Source organism: Anolis carolinensis, chromosome 6 (assembly GCF_035594765.1).
Source record: "Anolis carolinensis isolate JA03-04 chromosome 6, rAnoCar3.1.pri, whole genome shotgun sequence".
NCBI classification, from domain to species: domain Eukaryota; kingdom Metazoa; phylum Chordata; class Lepidosauria; order Squamata; family Dactyloidae; genus Anolis; species Anolis carolinensis.
In genome coordinates this window covers 16,626,332-16,641,044 of record NC_085846.1, presented here as the reverse complement: position 1 = coordinate 16,641,044, position 14,713 = coordinate 16,626,332, and the positions used below count along the sequence as shown (strand labels likewise).

Here is a 14,713-nt window from a genome sequence, read left to right as displayed (position 1 = left end):
GTGCCTTCTTGGTGGTGGCCCCTGCTCTGGAAGGCCCTCCCCAGGGAACTTAGGCAAGCCCCCACACTACAGCACTTTCGGAGAGAACTAAAAACTTGGTTCTTTCAACAGGCCTTTGATAACGTTTAAGATAGCAACCAGACTACGATCTTTAGCCAGGGAAGGCTAAATTGGTTGCATTGATCTTTTAATCAATGGTTATGGCTGTGTTTTATCGACTCTATTGCTTTTGCTAATTTTATATGTCTGGTTTTAAATATGTTATTGGTTTTTAATGTTGATATACTGCATTTTATATGTTGTTTGGTACCATTGTGTGCTATTTGTAAGCCTCCCCGAGTCCCTATGGGAGATGGTGGCGGGGTATAAATAAATTATTATTACTATTATTATTATTATTATTATTATTATTATTATTATTATTGTGAGTTTTGAATCATTGGGGCTCAATTTTGACATCAACTGGTGTGTGTGTGTGTGTGTGTTTGTGTGTGTGTGTGTGTGAAGAGCGAATTGGCCGTCTGCAAGGACGTCGCCCAGGGGACCCCCGATGTTTTTATGTTTTTACCATGCTTGTGGGAGGCTTCTCTCATGTCCCCGCATGGAGCTGGAGCTGATAGAGAGAGCTCATCCTCACTCTCCCTGGGTTGGATTCGAACCGGAAACCTTCAGGTCAGCAACCCAACCTTCAAGTCATAAGTCTTGTCAGCACAAGAGTTTAACCCACTGCGCTATCAGGGGCTTCTACATCAACTGGTAAATCATAGACATTGGGTAATGCCATTTGTACATATGTACATTTTCTGAAAGAAAATAATGAGGTTGTTCTTAGATACATATGAACCTTGAGATTAGGAGATTGGAAATATATGTCAAAGAAACAGAGATGTGTTCCAATACAAATTAACATAATCCATCAGCTATTTTAGCATTATGGAAGTATCTTCACAGAGCAATTTAATAAACCACAAAGCGAGATAGTCAGCAGATTTCAAGGAAATCATTAATGTTGCAATTTTAATTAAGAAGGTTTAAACTGTAAGCTTCAGTGCTCCTATTCAGAAATGTAAGAGCTATCATGAGACAAATCCACCCTTAAGGTCTACATCTTCCTGCTTTATCTCTATGTGAAGCCAACAAAGATACTGTATTTAAAACTTAAGCTGAAAAGAAAGAGAAAATGCCTTACCTTTCCCCACTCACAGCTGCTTGTAATTTTTTCTCAGCTGTTTCCAAAGTTTCCAACTCAGATTCCGCTTAATAAGTTGTGAAATCTCGGGTTCATATAAGTTCTTACAGCGAGTGATATATATGTGTGTCATTGTGTTTTCATCATCACAGCCAAAAAAAAACTGTAATAACTGAAATTGCAGAACCCAAGATATAAAAACTAACCAAATCTGTAGCTAAAAAACATTCTACTGATGAATTAATGTATGCGTATTCAAATATTTTATATATATATATATATATATATATATATATATATATATATGCCTAACCCAAAAAGAGAACATTCCATAAAAGGAATTATTATTCTTCCCAGAAGAAGCAGTGTCAAGGCACATAACAACAAGAATAACAAACAAACTACAAATCTCAGAATTCCATAGGCTGGAACTATGGCAGTTAAAGTGGAATGAGGATGCCATAATTCTATTATGTGAATGGGACCTAAGTTAAGGAGTTTAACCACTGAAGTTTTGAAGTCTGTGATAACTGGGGTTCAAGTGAGAAGGCTATAAAACAAACACCCCTATTGCATGAGGTTCCTTACCTTCTCATGGGCTCCACTGGCAGCAGTCACACAAGTCTTGCTTGCTGTCAATTTTAATGCTTGTTGCGTATTCCTTATCTAAAAGAAGTGTTTGGGATCCCCCCCCCGTACCCCAAATTTTAGAATACTTGCATTTGCATATACGTACATCATGAGATATCTTGAACATAGGACCCAAATCTAAACACGAAATTCATTTATGTTTCCTGTATAGGTAAAGGTAAAGGTTTTCGCCTGACATTAAGTCTAGTCGTGTCTGACTCTGGGGGTGGGTGCTTATCTCCATTTCTAAGCTGAAGAGCTGGCGTTGTCCGTAGATGCCTCCAAGGTCATGTGGCCGGCATGACTGCATGGAGCGACGTTACCTTCCCGCTAGAGCGGTACCTATTCATCTACTCACATTTGCATGTTTTCAAACTGCTAGATTGGCAGAATCTGGGCCTAACATTAAGAGCTCACTCTGCTCCCCGATTTGAGCAGTCGATCTTTTGGTCAGCAAGTTCAGCAGCTCAGTGGTTTAACCCGCTGTGCCACTGGGGACACCATGTTTCACATATACTTTTACACTTAACAATATAGAATCATAGAGTTGGAAGAGCCATCCAGTCCAACCTCCTGCCAAGAAGCAGGAAAATCGCATTCAAAGTACCCCCATATGTGTCGTGGAAAGCATGCCTCACTTTATTGTGATAATCTTCATAAACTGGAATTATTGTAGTCATATAGCGGTGATGTTTATATGCGGAAAACAGGCTCATGATTCAGAACATTTTGAGCAGTATTATATAGTTTTCACTCCCAGGAAACCCCTTACAATCTAACTGTTCCTTAAGAAAGAAAATGCCAACCACCAGGGCCACTTGAATCCCAGCTTTTAGACCAGATACACCGGCTCCAGCTTAACCTCCTAACAATTTAACTGGCTTGAACATCTGTTTATTGGCATTCAGCCAGTCCATTGCTTATCATAGTCACGTTTGAAGTTTGATGAAAGAGAGAGATAGGGTTGGGTGTCACCTGTGCACAGGTGAGATCACGTGCTGACTCCTTGAGTGAACTCTGGCAGTAATTTCATGTACACATTGGACAGAACATGAGTCAAAATAGAATTAGGTGAGGAAACTCTCAAGACTCCATAGAATTCAGCCACTGTAGTTAAAGTGATCTCAAACTGCATTAATCCTATGGTTAAACACACCCTTACAGATGTCAGCTTGGAACAATGACAACATATTTTTTTCTTTTAAAACAGAAATACTTCTAAATCACAATATATTCCCAGATAACTTCTTTATTATGACTGATCCTGGAGCAAATCATAAATAGCTATCGCAAATGTTGCCTACATAAATGATAGAATTTTGCTTCAGTTCACATTTTCCTGGCCCTTAGTGTCCACATTAGCAACAAACACCTCCTTCTTAAGTTGATGAGAGAGGCATAAACAGCCACATGCTTTTTCCTATTTCGGTCTTGCATGTGAATATGACTTTTTCCACCCTTAAGGCCTACGTCTTCCTGCTTCCATTTCTTTCTAAAGCCTTGAGGAGATTAATTAATGACCAAAATGAAGTCCATTACAAGGAAGTGCGATTGCAGAGAGGAACAGATCACTCGCTTTCAGCCCCAGAAAACCCCATTATAGGTTCGCCTTAGGGTTATCATAAGTCAGAAATGCATTGAAGGCACGCAACAACAACAACGACAACTACAACTACAACATACTTAAAATAAATGAATCCCCTTGGGGAGATAGGGCGGATTATAAAAAGTATTATTATTATTATTATTATTATTATTATTATTATTATTATTGATTAAACTGGAGTCAGTAATGAATCCTGCCTTACAGGATTATCATATCTTTTGCTTTACCATGATGGTTCTTCATCCTTGGAGTCAGCTCTTCCTATAGGAGTCTGAAGGCAAGATAAAACTCAAAACGCAGCAAGACTATCTCCTCCTTCACTCTGAGAAAGCTTCCCAAGTCGGTTTGAGACAAAACACAGTCAGAACAGTTCCTGGACAGAGACAGAGTCTGAAATTTTTTGGGAACTGTGAACAATCAAATAGTTCGTTAATGTTTGATCTAATTTAATATTAGTAAAGCTCTGCTTTTTTTTTACAACTGTGCCTGGCTGTTCCTGTGAAGTTTCGCAGGAATATCTGGTTGATAAAGATGTGAAGGTAAAGGAACCGTGTTTATTTTGCTAAGTCCGGCTGGTGCTTCCATTTCAGTGGAGCAGTGAATCCATTCTGGAACCATTCTGAATTTGTAAGAGCTCCCCAAGGTGCTGAACTTGTCCCTAAAATAGGTGAGGTGCTTTGGATAGCCCCTTTTCTTTGAAAAATAATTGTGGCAAGAGCCAGTTTTACAAAAGTCTCTGTGACGCCACAAATGCAACGGGACTTTTTTTTTGGAATCAGAAACATAAAATATATTTTTATAGAGAAGGAATTTTGATTAATTGAACCTTAATTTAACATCATCTGGTTAGTTGCAAACCATTTTATGATAATTCCATTTCTACATGTGCAATCTTTCCTAGAAAAAAATAATTGCAATAATTCTTAAATAAATTGGAACTTTGGGATTGGATCAGTGGTTCTCAACCTGTGGGTCCAAGATGTTTTGGCCTTCAACTCCCAGAAATCCTAACAGCTGGTAAACTGGCTGGGGTTTCTGGGAGTTGTAGACCAAAAACACATTGGGACCCCAGGCTGAGAAGCACTGGATTAGGAGATAGGAAATATAAGTCAAAGAGATGTGTTCTGATAAAAAATAGCATAATCTATCAGTATTTTAGAGTTTTGGAGGTACTGTATCTTCATAGAACAATTCAGTAAATCACAAAACAAGATAGTGGATTTCAAGGAAATAATTACCGTTACTGTTAATTGAGAAGGTTTAAGGGAGAAGGATATAAAAAGGATACCCCTGTTGCATGAGATTCTTTACCTTCTCTTGGGTTTCACTGGCAGCAGACACACAAGTCTTGCTTGCTGTCAATTTTAATGCAGGTTGAGTATTCCTTATCTAAAAGAAGTACAGTGTTCCCTCGCTACTTTGCAGTTCATTTTTTCCGGATTCGCTGTTTTGTGATTTTTTAATAAACACTAAAATAATAGTATAAATCATAAAATAATATTATAAATCCCTCTTTCTACTTCTTTCCTAAGGAGAAGCCTAAGGAAGGAAAGAGAAGCCGAATTGAGAGAAAAGGAGGCTGAAGCAACTTTGCTTTCGCCTCAAGCAGACATGCTTGTGCTTGAGAGGCGAGAAGGGGACAGAGACTTGCCAGTGGGATTGTAAACAACATAGTGTCTCTACTTTGTGGATTTTCACTTATCGTGGGTGGTCCTGGGACGTAACCCCCGTGATTAGTGAGGGAACACTGTATTTGGGATTTCCCCACCCTAGATTTTAGATATTTGCGTACATGTACATCATGAAATACCTTGAACATGGGACCTAAGTCTAAACACGAAATTTATTTATGTTTCATGTATATAATTAAGTCCAGTCGTGCCCGACTCTGGGGGTTGGTGCTTATCTCTATTGCTAAGCTGAAGAGCTGGCATTATCCATAGATGTCTCCAAGGTCATGTGGCCAACATGACTGCATGGAGCGCCATTACCTTCTCACCGGAGCAGTACCTATTGATCTACTCACATTTGCATGTTTTCGAACTGCTAGGTTGGCAGAAGTTGGGGCTAGCAGTGGGAGCTCACTCCGCTCCCCGATTCAAACTGTTTAACCTGCTAAGCCACCAGGGACACCATGTTTCACACATACTTCTACACTTAATGTAAAACGCTCTTCACAAACAGGCCGGGGGAAACCTTGTTATCCCACCACTGCCACCAACAAATGTAAGAAGCACTTCACGATCAAGATCTATTTCAAGATCCCAGCCACTGCCAACAAGAAACACATATGCATGTGCGTGCACGCGTATGAGGCAATGTGGTTTTGAGGAGAGAGTAATAAAAGAGTCCTCGCTGATTCTGTGTTGTGCAGTTCACAACTCGAAGACACTATCTTTATTGAAAACAAAGGAATGTTTATTTATGAATTCATTGGCACTTAAGTGTATTTTGTTACAAAGGTTCTCTTCTTCAGTTCCACTTGGTTATAATAGATATTGTCTTGCACTCACTTGGTTACACTAAGCTGTTGACTTTCCAAACACTTAAACTTAGTTTAACTTGTTGAGGCACTGTCTTTCCTTTCAGAAAAATATATTTCTCCACAGCCTTTCTGACTGGGAACTTAAAACTCAAAGTTACTCTTCACTATAGTCAAACTGGCTGAAACCTAGTCTCAACAGACTCCTTGATCCTCTAAGTTCTACCTAACTGAGAACCAAACTTAAATTAGTCTCTTATTACTTCAGTATGACATTGGAATCCACAACTTGAATACACACATCTTCCTTCTAGCTCACAAGCTAGAAACTCAGATACAGGCATCTTCCTTCTAGCTTCCTAGTTAGAAAACAACTGAGTCCAACTTCAGGCCAAGAGACAGGAAAATTGCATTCAAAGCACCCATATGTGTCGTGGAAAGCATGCTTCACTTTATTCTGATAATCTTCATGAACTGGAATTATTGTAGTCATATAGTGGTGATGTTGATATCCAGAAAACAGGCTCATAATTCAGAAAATGGTGAGTAGTTTAATATGGTTTCCACCCCCCAGAAAACCTCTTACTATCTAACTGTTCCTTAAGAAGGCAATGCCAACCACCCGTACCACTTGAAATCCAGCTTCTAGACCAGATACACCGCTCCAGCTTTACCTCCTCTAGTTTAACTGGATTGAACATCTGTTTATTGGCATTCAGCCAGTACATTGCTTATCATAGTCACGTCTGAAGGTTGATGAAAGGGAGAGATAGGGTTGGGTGTCACTTGTGCACAGGTGAGATCACGTGCTGACTCCTTGAGTGAACTCTGGCAGTAATTTCATGTACACATTGGACAGAACATGAGTCAAAATAAAATTAGGTGAGGAAACTCTCAGGACTCCATAGAATTCAGCCACTGCAGTTAAAGTGATCTCAAACTGCATTAATTCGAGAGTTAAACACACCCTTACAGATGTCAACTTAGAACAATGATAACATAATTTTTCTTTTAAAACATAAATACTTTTAAATCACAAGGCATTCCCAGTTAACTTCTTTATTATGACTGTATCCAGGAGCAAATCATAAATAGCCATTGCAAATGTTGTCTGCATAAATGAAATAATTTTGCTTCAGTTCACATTTTCCCAGCCCTTAGTAACCAAATTACCAACAAACACCTCCTTCTTAAGTTGAAATGAGAGGCATAAATAGCCACATGCTTTTTCCTGTGTGAGCTCATTTCAATGTTAAAGGACCATTTATATGATGATTACCATGTAACCAGTCATGAGTTCGAGACCAGCTTGGAGCCTGCGTTTGTCTCTGTCTTTGTTCTATGTTAAGGCATTGAATGTTTGCCTTATATGTGTAATGTGATCCGCCCTGAGTCCCCTTCGGGATGAGAAGGGCGGAATATAAATACTGTAAATAAATAAATAAATTATAAATCACATTATTATTTCCAGCCACACGATTGTGGCTGTTTCATATTCTTCCTCCTTGTGCATAGAGATATACATATGCCTATATACCTTTGCACTTGCAATTCTATTAAGTAAAGCAACTAGTTTTTAAATGTTGATAGATGGAGATGTGCTAATATATGTATGTAATTATCAGTACAAATGCACCTGGAAAAAAATAAACAAAAGCAATTGCCACCCACCCAAAAAAAAGCAACCACAAAGCTGAGATATACAATTATTTATTTAATTAATTAATTTTTATACAATAACCGGGTTTTCCAGAAAATTGTAAAAAGGTTCATCTTTTAAACTTGGATTTAAGCCATCAATAGTATAAAAGGGCAAAATTAGATCTCAGTTCTCCAGATAGGATGTGGGCTATTCCAGCACCAGATATGAGATAAATATGATCATTTGCGTCCATGTAGATGACGCCTGAGAAGCTTTCATGGATGATACCATGAATCGACAACATTCCAGACGTTTCTCTGGAATGAATCAGATAAAAGAGGGCTAGAGTGTGCAGAATTGACTAAAAGAAGACGGAGTAGTTAAAAGACAGGATTCCTGAGTTCTCAACATGTTAATGCGGGAGTCCCCTTCCAAGGCTCAGTTCATCTTTCAAGGGACTCCCTGAGAGGTCACGGAAAATGCAATCAAGCCCTGGGCAGTGTAGTAGGTGGCCATGACAAGGAAGCGGAAATTGGGTACTTTGGAGCAGAATATATCGAGGCCATCAAACAGCTCGGACACGGAGAAGATCACGCTGCCAACCGTCGCGCTCAGTTGCCGTTTGGGGAGGGAGAGGGCGCGCCATACCATGATGCCAAGTATGCCTAGATAGACTGGGACAACCAACAGAAAGATGCCCCCCAAGCACGGCAACAGCAGGACATTGTAAATCTCAATCCCCACTATTGCAAGGATGGTGAGGATCAGAGGCCGAAAGGGAGTGAAGCCAAAAGCCGAGGTGTAGGAGATGAAACAGGCAGCAAAAGCAATCATGGCTGCAAAGAATAAGGGAAGAAAAAGAAAGATCATTAAAACCACCAGACTCAAAGAGACCATCAGCTCTAGGGTGGCACAATCATGATCTATAGATGATCCATAGCTGCTGGTAAACAGGATATACATATTATTTATTTAGAGCACATGCGTCAAACTCAAAGCCTGTGGGCTGAATCTGGCCCTCTCTGTCATTTTATGTAGCCCTCCATATGCAGTTCCTATATTCCTCATCATTAAACATCATGACTAGAGTTGATGAGAGTTGTGATCCAAGGACATCTGGAAGGATGAGGCTTGTTTTGTTTGGTCAGGACAGTAAGGTTTGAATTCAAATACAATGTCCTTTAACCTTTCCCCAACCTCAAAGCCATAAGTGCTGTTGGCTTGCAAGTTCCATTATGTCTAATCTGCATGGTGGATAATCAAAAGTGATGGGAGTTGTTTTCCAGTAACATCTGGAGACCCAAACTGGGTCCAAACTAAAGAGCACCGACCACTATGTAAATAAATGTGTCACATGCACCTTTAAAGAAAATTCATTGGGCTCCAGGGGGTGTAATAGCCCACAAGGCATTAATTGTTTGATTCAACTCTAAAACCAGGAATGGCATGTATAAATAAATGGATACATGTATTTCATATACATTTTTTTCACAGATTCATAGAAACACCCCAGAGAAGTGGTAAATGAACTCCTTATTGTGTGATGCATGCTCTTTGGGCATTCTGCACTTTATCTTTATCTTTAGTCAGGTTATTCTGAACGACACTGTAGTGGGGTGTAGCATGGCTGTGGTTCTCAACCTTTTGGAGCATTCTGGACCCATTTGGGAATTTCAGAAAAGACAGAGATTAATCAGAAAACTGACTGAAGCACAATTAAAGATATTAAAGCGAGAGAGGGAATAATTTTTGTATCTGGTTCATGGACTCTTTGAAGCCCATCCTTGGACCATCAGGAGTTCGTGAACCACAGTTGAAAAATCCCAGCGAAAGAGTTGCATTGAAACTTGAACCATTACAACCAATAAAGTAACTTTTGATCAGCCTCAATGTGGCCTACTTCACTTGGTAATAATTAAGATAACTGAGGAAGCAGAGAACTCATACAATAAAAAATGAGATATAAATGTAATAGATACATGAACAGGATTTAACAAGGCAGCTGTTTCATCTGTTTGTTGACTGGATGATTTATATTGCTACCCAGCAGGTGTTAAGAGAATGTGCCCTGTTCACATCTTCCTTCTGTGTATGTGTATACTTTCAAGTCAGGCAACTCTATACATTTCACAGAGTTTTCTTAGGCAAGGAATACTCAGAGATGGTTCGGCCAGCTCCTTCTTTTGGAATATAGCCCACAGCACCTGATATTTGTTGGTGTCCTCCCATCCAAGTATTATCCTGAGTTGACACTGTTTAGGTTCCAATATGAGACATGATCTGGTGCCTTTTGTGTATTTCTGCACCTTCCTGGAAACATACCATATTATATTCCAACCATGTGAATCTTTCTACTTTGTAAAGAACCAGAGATATTCAGTACAGGGAGTCCCCAAGTTGTAAATTAGATAGTTTCTGTAGGTATGTTCTTAAGTTGAATTCATTTTTTAAAACATGTTTTCAGTGTAACTCCAACCAAATTATTTAAGCTTTGGATAGCATAAGGAAGAGTTAACCATCGGTTTGTGACAATTACAGACCAATCTCCAACCTCCCATTTCTGGGCAAGGTTCTGGAGCGGGTGGTTGCCACGCAGCTCCAGGGGTTTCTCGATGACACCGATTTTCTGGACTGCTCGCAGTCTGGCTTCAGGCCTGGGCACAGTACTGAGACGGCTTTGGTCGCCTTGGTGGATGACCTCCGCAGGGAACTGGACAGGGGGAGTGTGACCCTGCTGGTTCTCCTGGATATCTCAGCGGCTTTTGATACCATCGATCATGGTATCCTTCTGGGGAGGCTCTCCGGGATGGGGCTCGGTGGCACGGTTCTGCTGTGGCTTCGGTCCTTCCTGGAGGGCCGTTCCCAGATGGTGAAGCTGGGGGACACCTGCTCGGACCCCTGGCCATTGACCTGTGGGGTTCCGCAGGGATCTATCTTATCCCCCATGCTTTTTAACATCTACATGAAACTGCTGGGAGAGGTCATCCGGAGTTTTGGAGGGCGTTGCCATCTCTACGCAGATGACACGCAAATCCACTACTCGTTCCCATCTGACTCCAAGGAAGCCCCTCGGATGCTGAACCAGTGCCTGGCCGCTGTGGCGGACTGGATGAGGAGGAACAAGCTGAGAATCAATCCCGACAAGACAGAGGCCCTCCTGGTCAGTCGCTCATCTGATCGGGGTATTGGGTGGCAGCCTGTGCTGGACGGGGTTGCACTCCCCCTGAAATCACAGGTCCGCAGTTTGGGGGTCCTCCTGGATTCAGCGTTGACGCTTGGAGCACAGGTGTCGGCGGTGGCCCGGAGGGTCTTTGCACAACTCAAACTTGTGCGCCAACTGCGACCATACCTCATGAAGTCTGATTTGACCACGGTGGTCCATGCCTTAGTTACCTCTAGACTGGACTACTGTAATGCGCTCTACGTGGGGCTTCCCTTGAAGACGGCCTAGAAATTACAATTGGTCCAACGCTCGGCTGCCAGATTAATAACGGGGGCAAGTTACAGGGAGAGATCCACTCCCCTGTTTAAGGAGCTCCACTGGCTGCCGTTCATCTTCCGGTCCCAATTCAAGGTGCAGACCATCATCTATAAAGCCCTAAACGGTTTGGGACCCACCTACCTCCGTGACCATATCTCCCTCCATAAACCTGCCCGATCTTTACGATCTTCCGGGGAGGCCCTTTTATCACCACTGTCGTTATCCCAGGCCTGCCTTGTGAGTACAAGGGAGAGGGCCTTCTCTGCTGTGGCCCCCCGACTGTGGAATTCACTACCCACTGAAATTAGGCAAGCTCCCACTTTGTTAGCTTTTAGGAAAGACCTGAAAACATGGCTTTTCCGCTGTGCCTTTGGTGAGTAATTTCTGTCATATATTTCTGTGTTACTCCCACCCCGAACATCTATCCTCTAGATTACCCCACTTCCATATGTCCCTGCCCGCAGTGGAGTACCCCTCTGTCCCTCTCACTCCAGGTTTTATCTCTGTGTTTACGCGGCCTGCCCTTGTTCTATTGTTTTTTGATTTCTTGATGTAATGCCTATTATTATTTATTGTATTTTTAATGGTGCTATGATATGTTGTTTTTATATTTTATATTGTATTGCTCTGGGCATGGCCCCATGTTAGCCGCCCCGAGTCCCCGTTGGGGAGATGGTGGCGGGGTATAAATAAAGTTTTATTATTATTATTATTATTATTATTATTATTATTATTATTATTATTATTATTATTAACAACCCTGTAGTGTTTATTTTGCTGTCTGTGCCACAATTTCACTGTCTGTTACTTTCTCTTCTCTTGATAATTGAATTTTGAAAAATTTGGCATGTTGTGGAAACAAGGATTGGTGAGAAATGTTCAGTGGAGACACTTTTTCCCCATGATAACTCTTCCAGGAATAAATTTTCCTTCCAAGGGGCAGATTTCTCTCACCCTCATTCTTAACCATGAGTTGGATGAAAGTCAGATATTTGTAACTCAGGGATTGCTTGTTCATGTCATTGGTGCTGCAAGTAGTAAAAAGTGATAGTTTACTTGGTATTATTATTATTTATTTATTACAACATTTATATCCCGCCCTTCTCACCCAACAGGGGACTCAGGGCGGCTTACAATACAATACAATAGGATGAACTACAGACAGATCTTTAGAGTCCACATTTTTAAAAGTCCTCCCCACTTTGGAAAAGCTTGGAAAACTAATTTTCCAACTAGCAAAGTCTTTTCTAATGTGTTTTACATATGGTGTTATTTGTCTGAAAGGCACCATCATAGCTGCTTCATGCATCACACCTAATATTCCTAGTAACCCCAGCTCTACTAGTGTGCTGTGTCTGACATCTGCAAACCATACTCTCCCTGTGCCATGTAGTGGATGGGCACCATTTTATTATTTTGATCAAGCCACGAGAATGCTGGAATGACACCCACTTCCTCATAATCCAATCCTGGCTCCCTTCCATCTCTTTCACGGTTCCACCAACCCCTTACCTGGAAGAAGAAGTTTAGGCCACACAATTAAGACATCTCCCACAGCTGCGAACATCAGGCCTTCCAATATCTTCTGGGAATATTGCGTCCAGGTTCCGGTACTGTTGGACTGGTTGGCCACAAAGAATGCCAAGGAGATGGTTGGGAGGCTCCTGAGAATACTGGCGAAGATGCTGGGTTCTTGGACCCCAAGTAAAAAATACAGGGCACAGGAGATCAAGAAAGGTGTCAGCTTGTATAGCACACTCCTCATCTAAGAAGGGGGCATTGAAAGGGGGGGGAGAGACAGCAGTTAAGTTTCACTGATTCAGACATTGAAGAAGTCTGCTTTAATTTCTGAATTAAACAACATATTAGACCCTAAGATTCAAACGGAAAAACAATAAAATCGTAACAAGAAAAACAAAACTGTAACAAAAAAAAAGACAACTTGGATTATGGGGCAATCTCAGGAGTCAGCAGAATAGAAAACAAGGAGAGGGAAAAGATGATGAAATATTGTGCGTATGCACAGTCTTCCCATGCGGGGACATGAGAGAAGTCTCCCACAGGATGGTAACACATCTGTGCGTCCCCTGGGCAACAACATTGTGGATGATGCTGATTCTCTCACACCAGAAGCGACTTGCAGTATGTTCTCAATTCACTTCTGACACGATAAAAAAGCCATCTCAAACAAAATACCATCCCATGACAGAAGAAACTCAAACTCCCGTGGTGTCTATCTGTTCAGCCAAAATAGTGCAACGGCAGATAGAGCATTAGACCTGGAGACCAAGTTCAAATACCTAAGGTTCAAATACCTACTTGGCCATGAAACTCACATTTTGCAACTCACAAATCTTGCCAAGAAAGCAAGGTCAACTTAGGTTCACAACAGTTCAGAAATGATTTGAAGACACCAAGCAATAACAACAACACCCTACATCTATTCATTCTGTGAAGTTTCCTCCTTTCCTCCTCGGTTACCTGCCTCTCTAGAAGGAAATGCAAAACAATAGTGGAACATTGATGCTGCTATTGTGCAACCCACCTCAGGGCTGTGGTACGACCCACCACGTTGAGACCCAAGTTGTGCTAGCCAGTGTTCTCCGAGGAAGGAGGACCCTGCTGGACCAGACACCTCCATCGCTATGTCTTGAATGAGCAGAGCAGGGAGCACGGTAGGACGGCATTCAAAATAAGATACCGAAAACACTTTTTGCATATTTCGGTCTTGCATGTGAATATGACTTTTTCCACCCTTAAGGCCTACGTCTTCCTGCTTCCATTTCTTTCTAAAGCCTTGAGGAGATTAATTAATGACCAAAATGAAGTCCATTACAAGGAAGTGCGATTGCAGAGAGGAACAGATCACTCGCTTTCAGCCCCAGAAAACCCCATTATAGGTTCGCCTTAGGGTTATCATAAGTCAGAAATGCATTGAAGGCACGCAACAACAACAACGACAACTACAACTACAACATACTTAAAATAAATGAATCCCCTTGGGGAGATAGGGCGGATTAGACCCTAAGATTCAAACGGAAAAACAATAAAATCGTAATAAGAAAAACAAAACTGTGACAGAAAAAAAGCAACTTGGATTATGGGGCAATCTCAGGATGTGTTGACTTATGGCAACCCCTCAAATCATAATGTTTTCTTAGGCAGTGAATACTCAGAGGTGGTTTTGCCAGTTCCTTCTTTTGAAATATAGCCAACAGCACCTGGTATCCACCCAAGAACTAAGCAGGGCTATCCAAGATTATCCTTTAGGGTTATTTTTAAAAGGAAATATTAAATCTTAGAAATTGAGATGCAGGGCCCCTGAGAAAGGAAAGGAACTATGGTTCCAGTAGTGAGAAGAGCTCTGAAAAGAAGTCCAAATAGAGTGAAACATCTGAATGGAATAGCGATGGTGAGGATTTCCATTGCAGTTACCAAAAACAATACTATTTATAATGTGTTAAATTGTCTAGTGAACCCCAATGGTACTTAACTTCTTGAATACAATCCAAGTCACTGATAGTCGACAATTAGGATTGCGGTTAGATAGAAACTCATACCAGGCTTAATGGTAGTACAGTAGTTGCAGCCACTGTAATAGTATTAGTAATGAGAAACTGCAAGTCGCTTCTGGTGTGAGAGAATTGGCCATCTGCAAGGACATTGCCCAGGGAACGCCCAAA

At 41.2% G+C, this 14,713-nt stretch overlaps 1 protein-coding gene across 1 annotated transcript; it reads right to left on the bottom strand.

Annotated features, from left to right (window-relative positions):
* Positions 1-7,601: 7,601 nt before the first annotated feature.
* On the bottom strand, positions 7,602-14,713 carry LOC103280326 (lysoplasmalogenase TMEM86B). Its single transcript, XM_062958237.1, has 2 exons — positions 12,543-14,713; positions 7,602-8,385 (listed from the first exon to the last, which is right to left on the bottom strand). Exons 1-2 carry the CDS (start codon positions 12,793-12,795, stop codon positions 8,000-8,002), a joined length of 639 nt encoding a protein of 212 aa, XP_062814307.1. The 5' UTR covers positions 12,796-14,713; the 3' UTR covers positions 7,602-7,999.

Bases quoted from the DNA above. Each gene is read 5' to 3' on its own strand.
- LOC103280326 (XM_062958237.1), bottom strand. From the start codon at position 12,795: ATGAGGAGTGTGCTATACAAGCTGACACCTTTCTTGATCTCCTGTGCC. The intron at 8,386-12,542 runs GTAAGGGGTTGG...TATTCTTTGCAG, and splicing joins GCCTAAACTTCTTCTTCCAG to CCATGATTGCTTTTGCTGCC.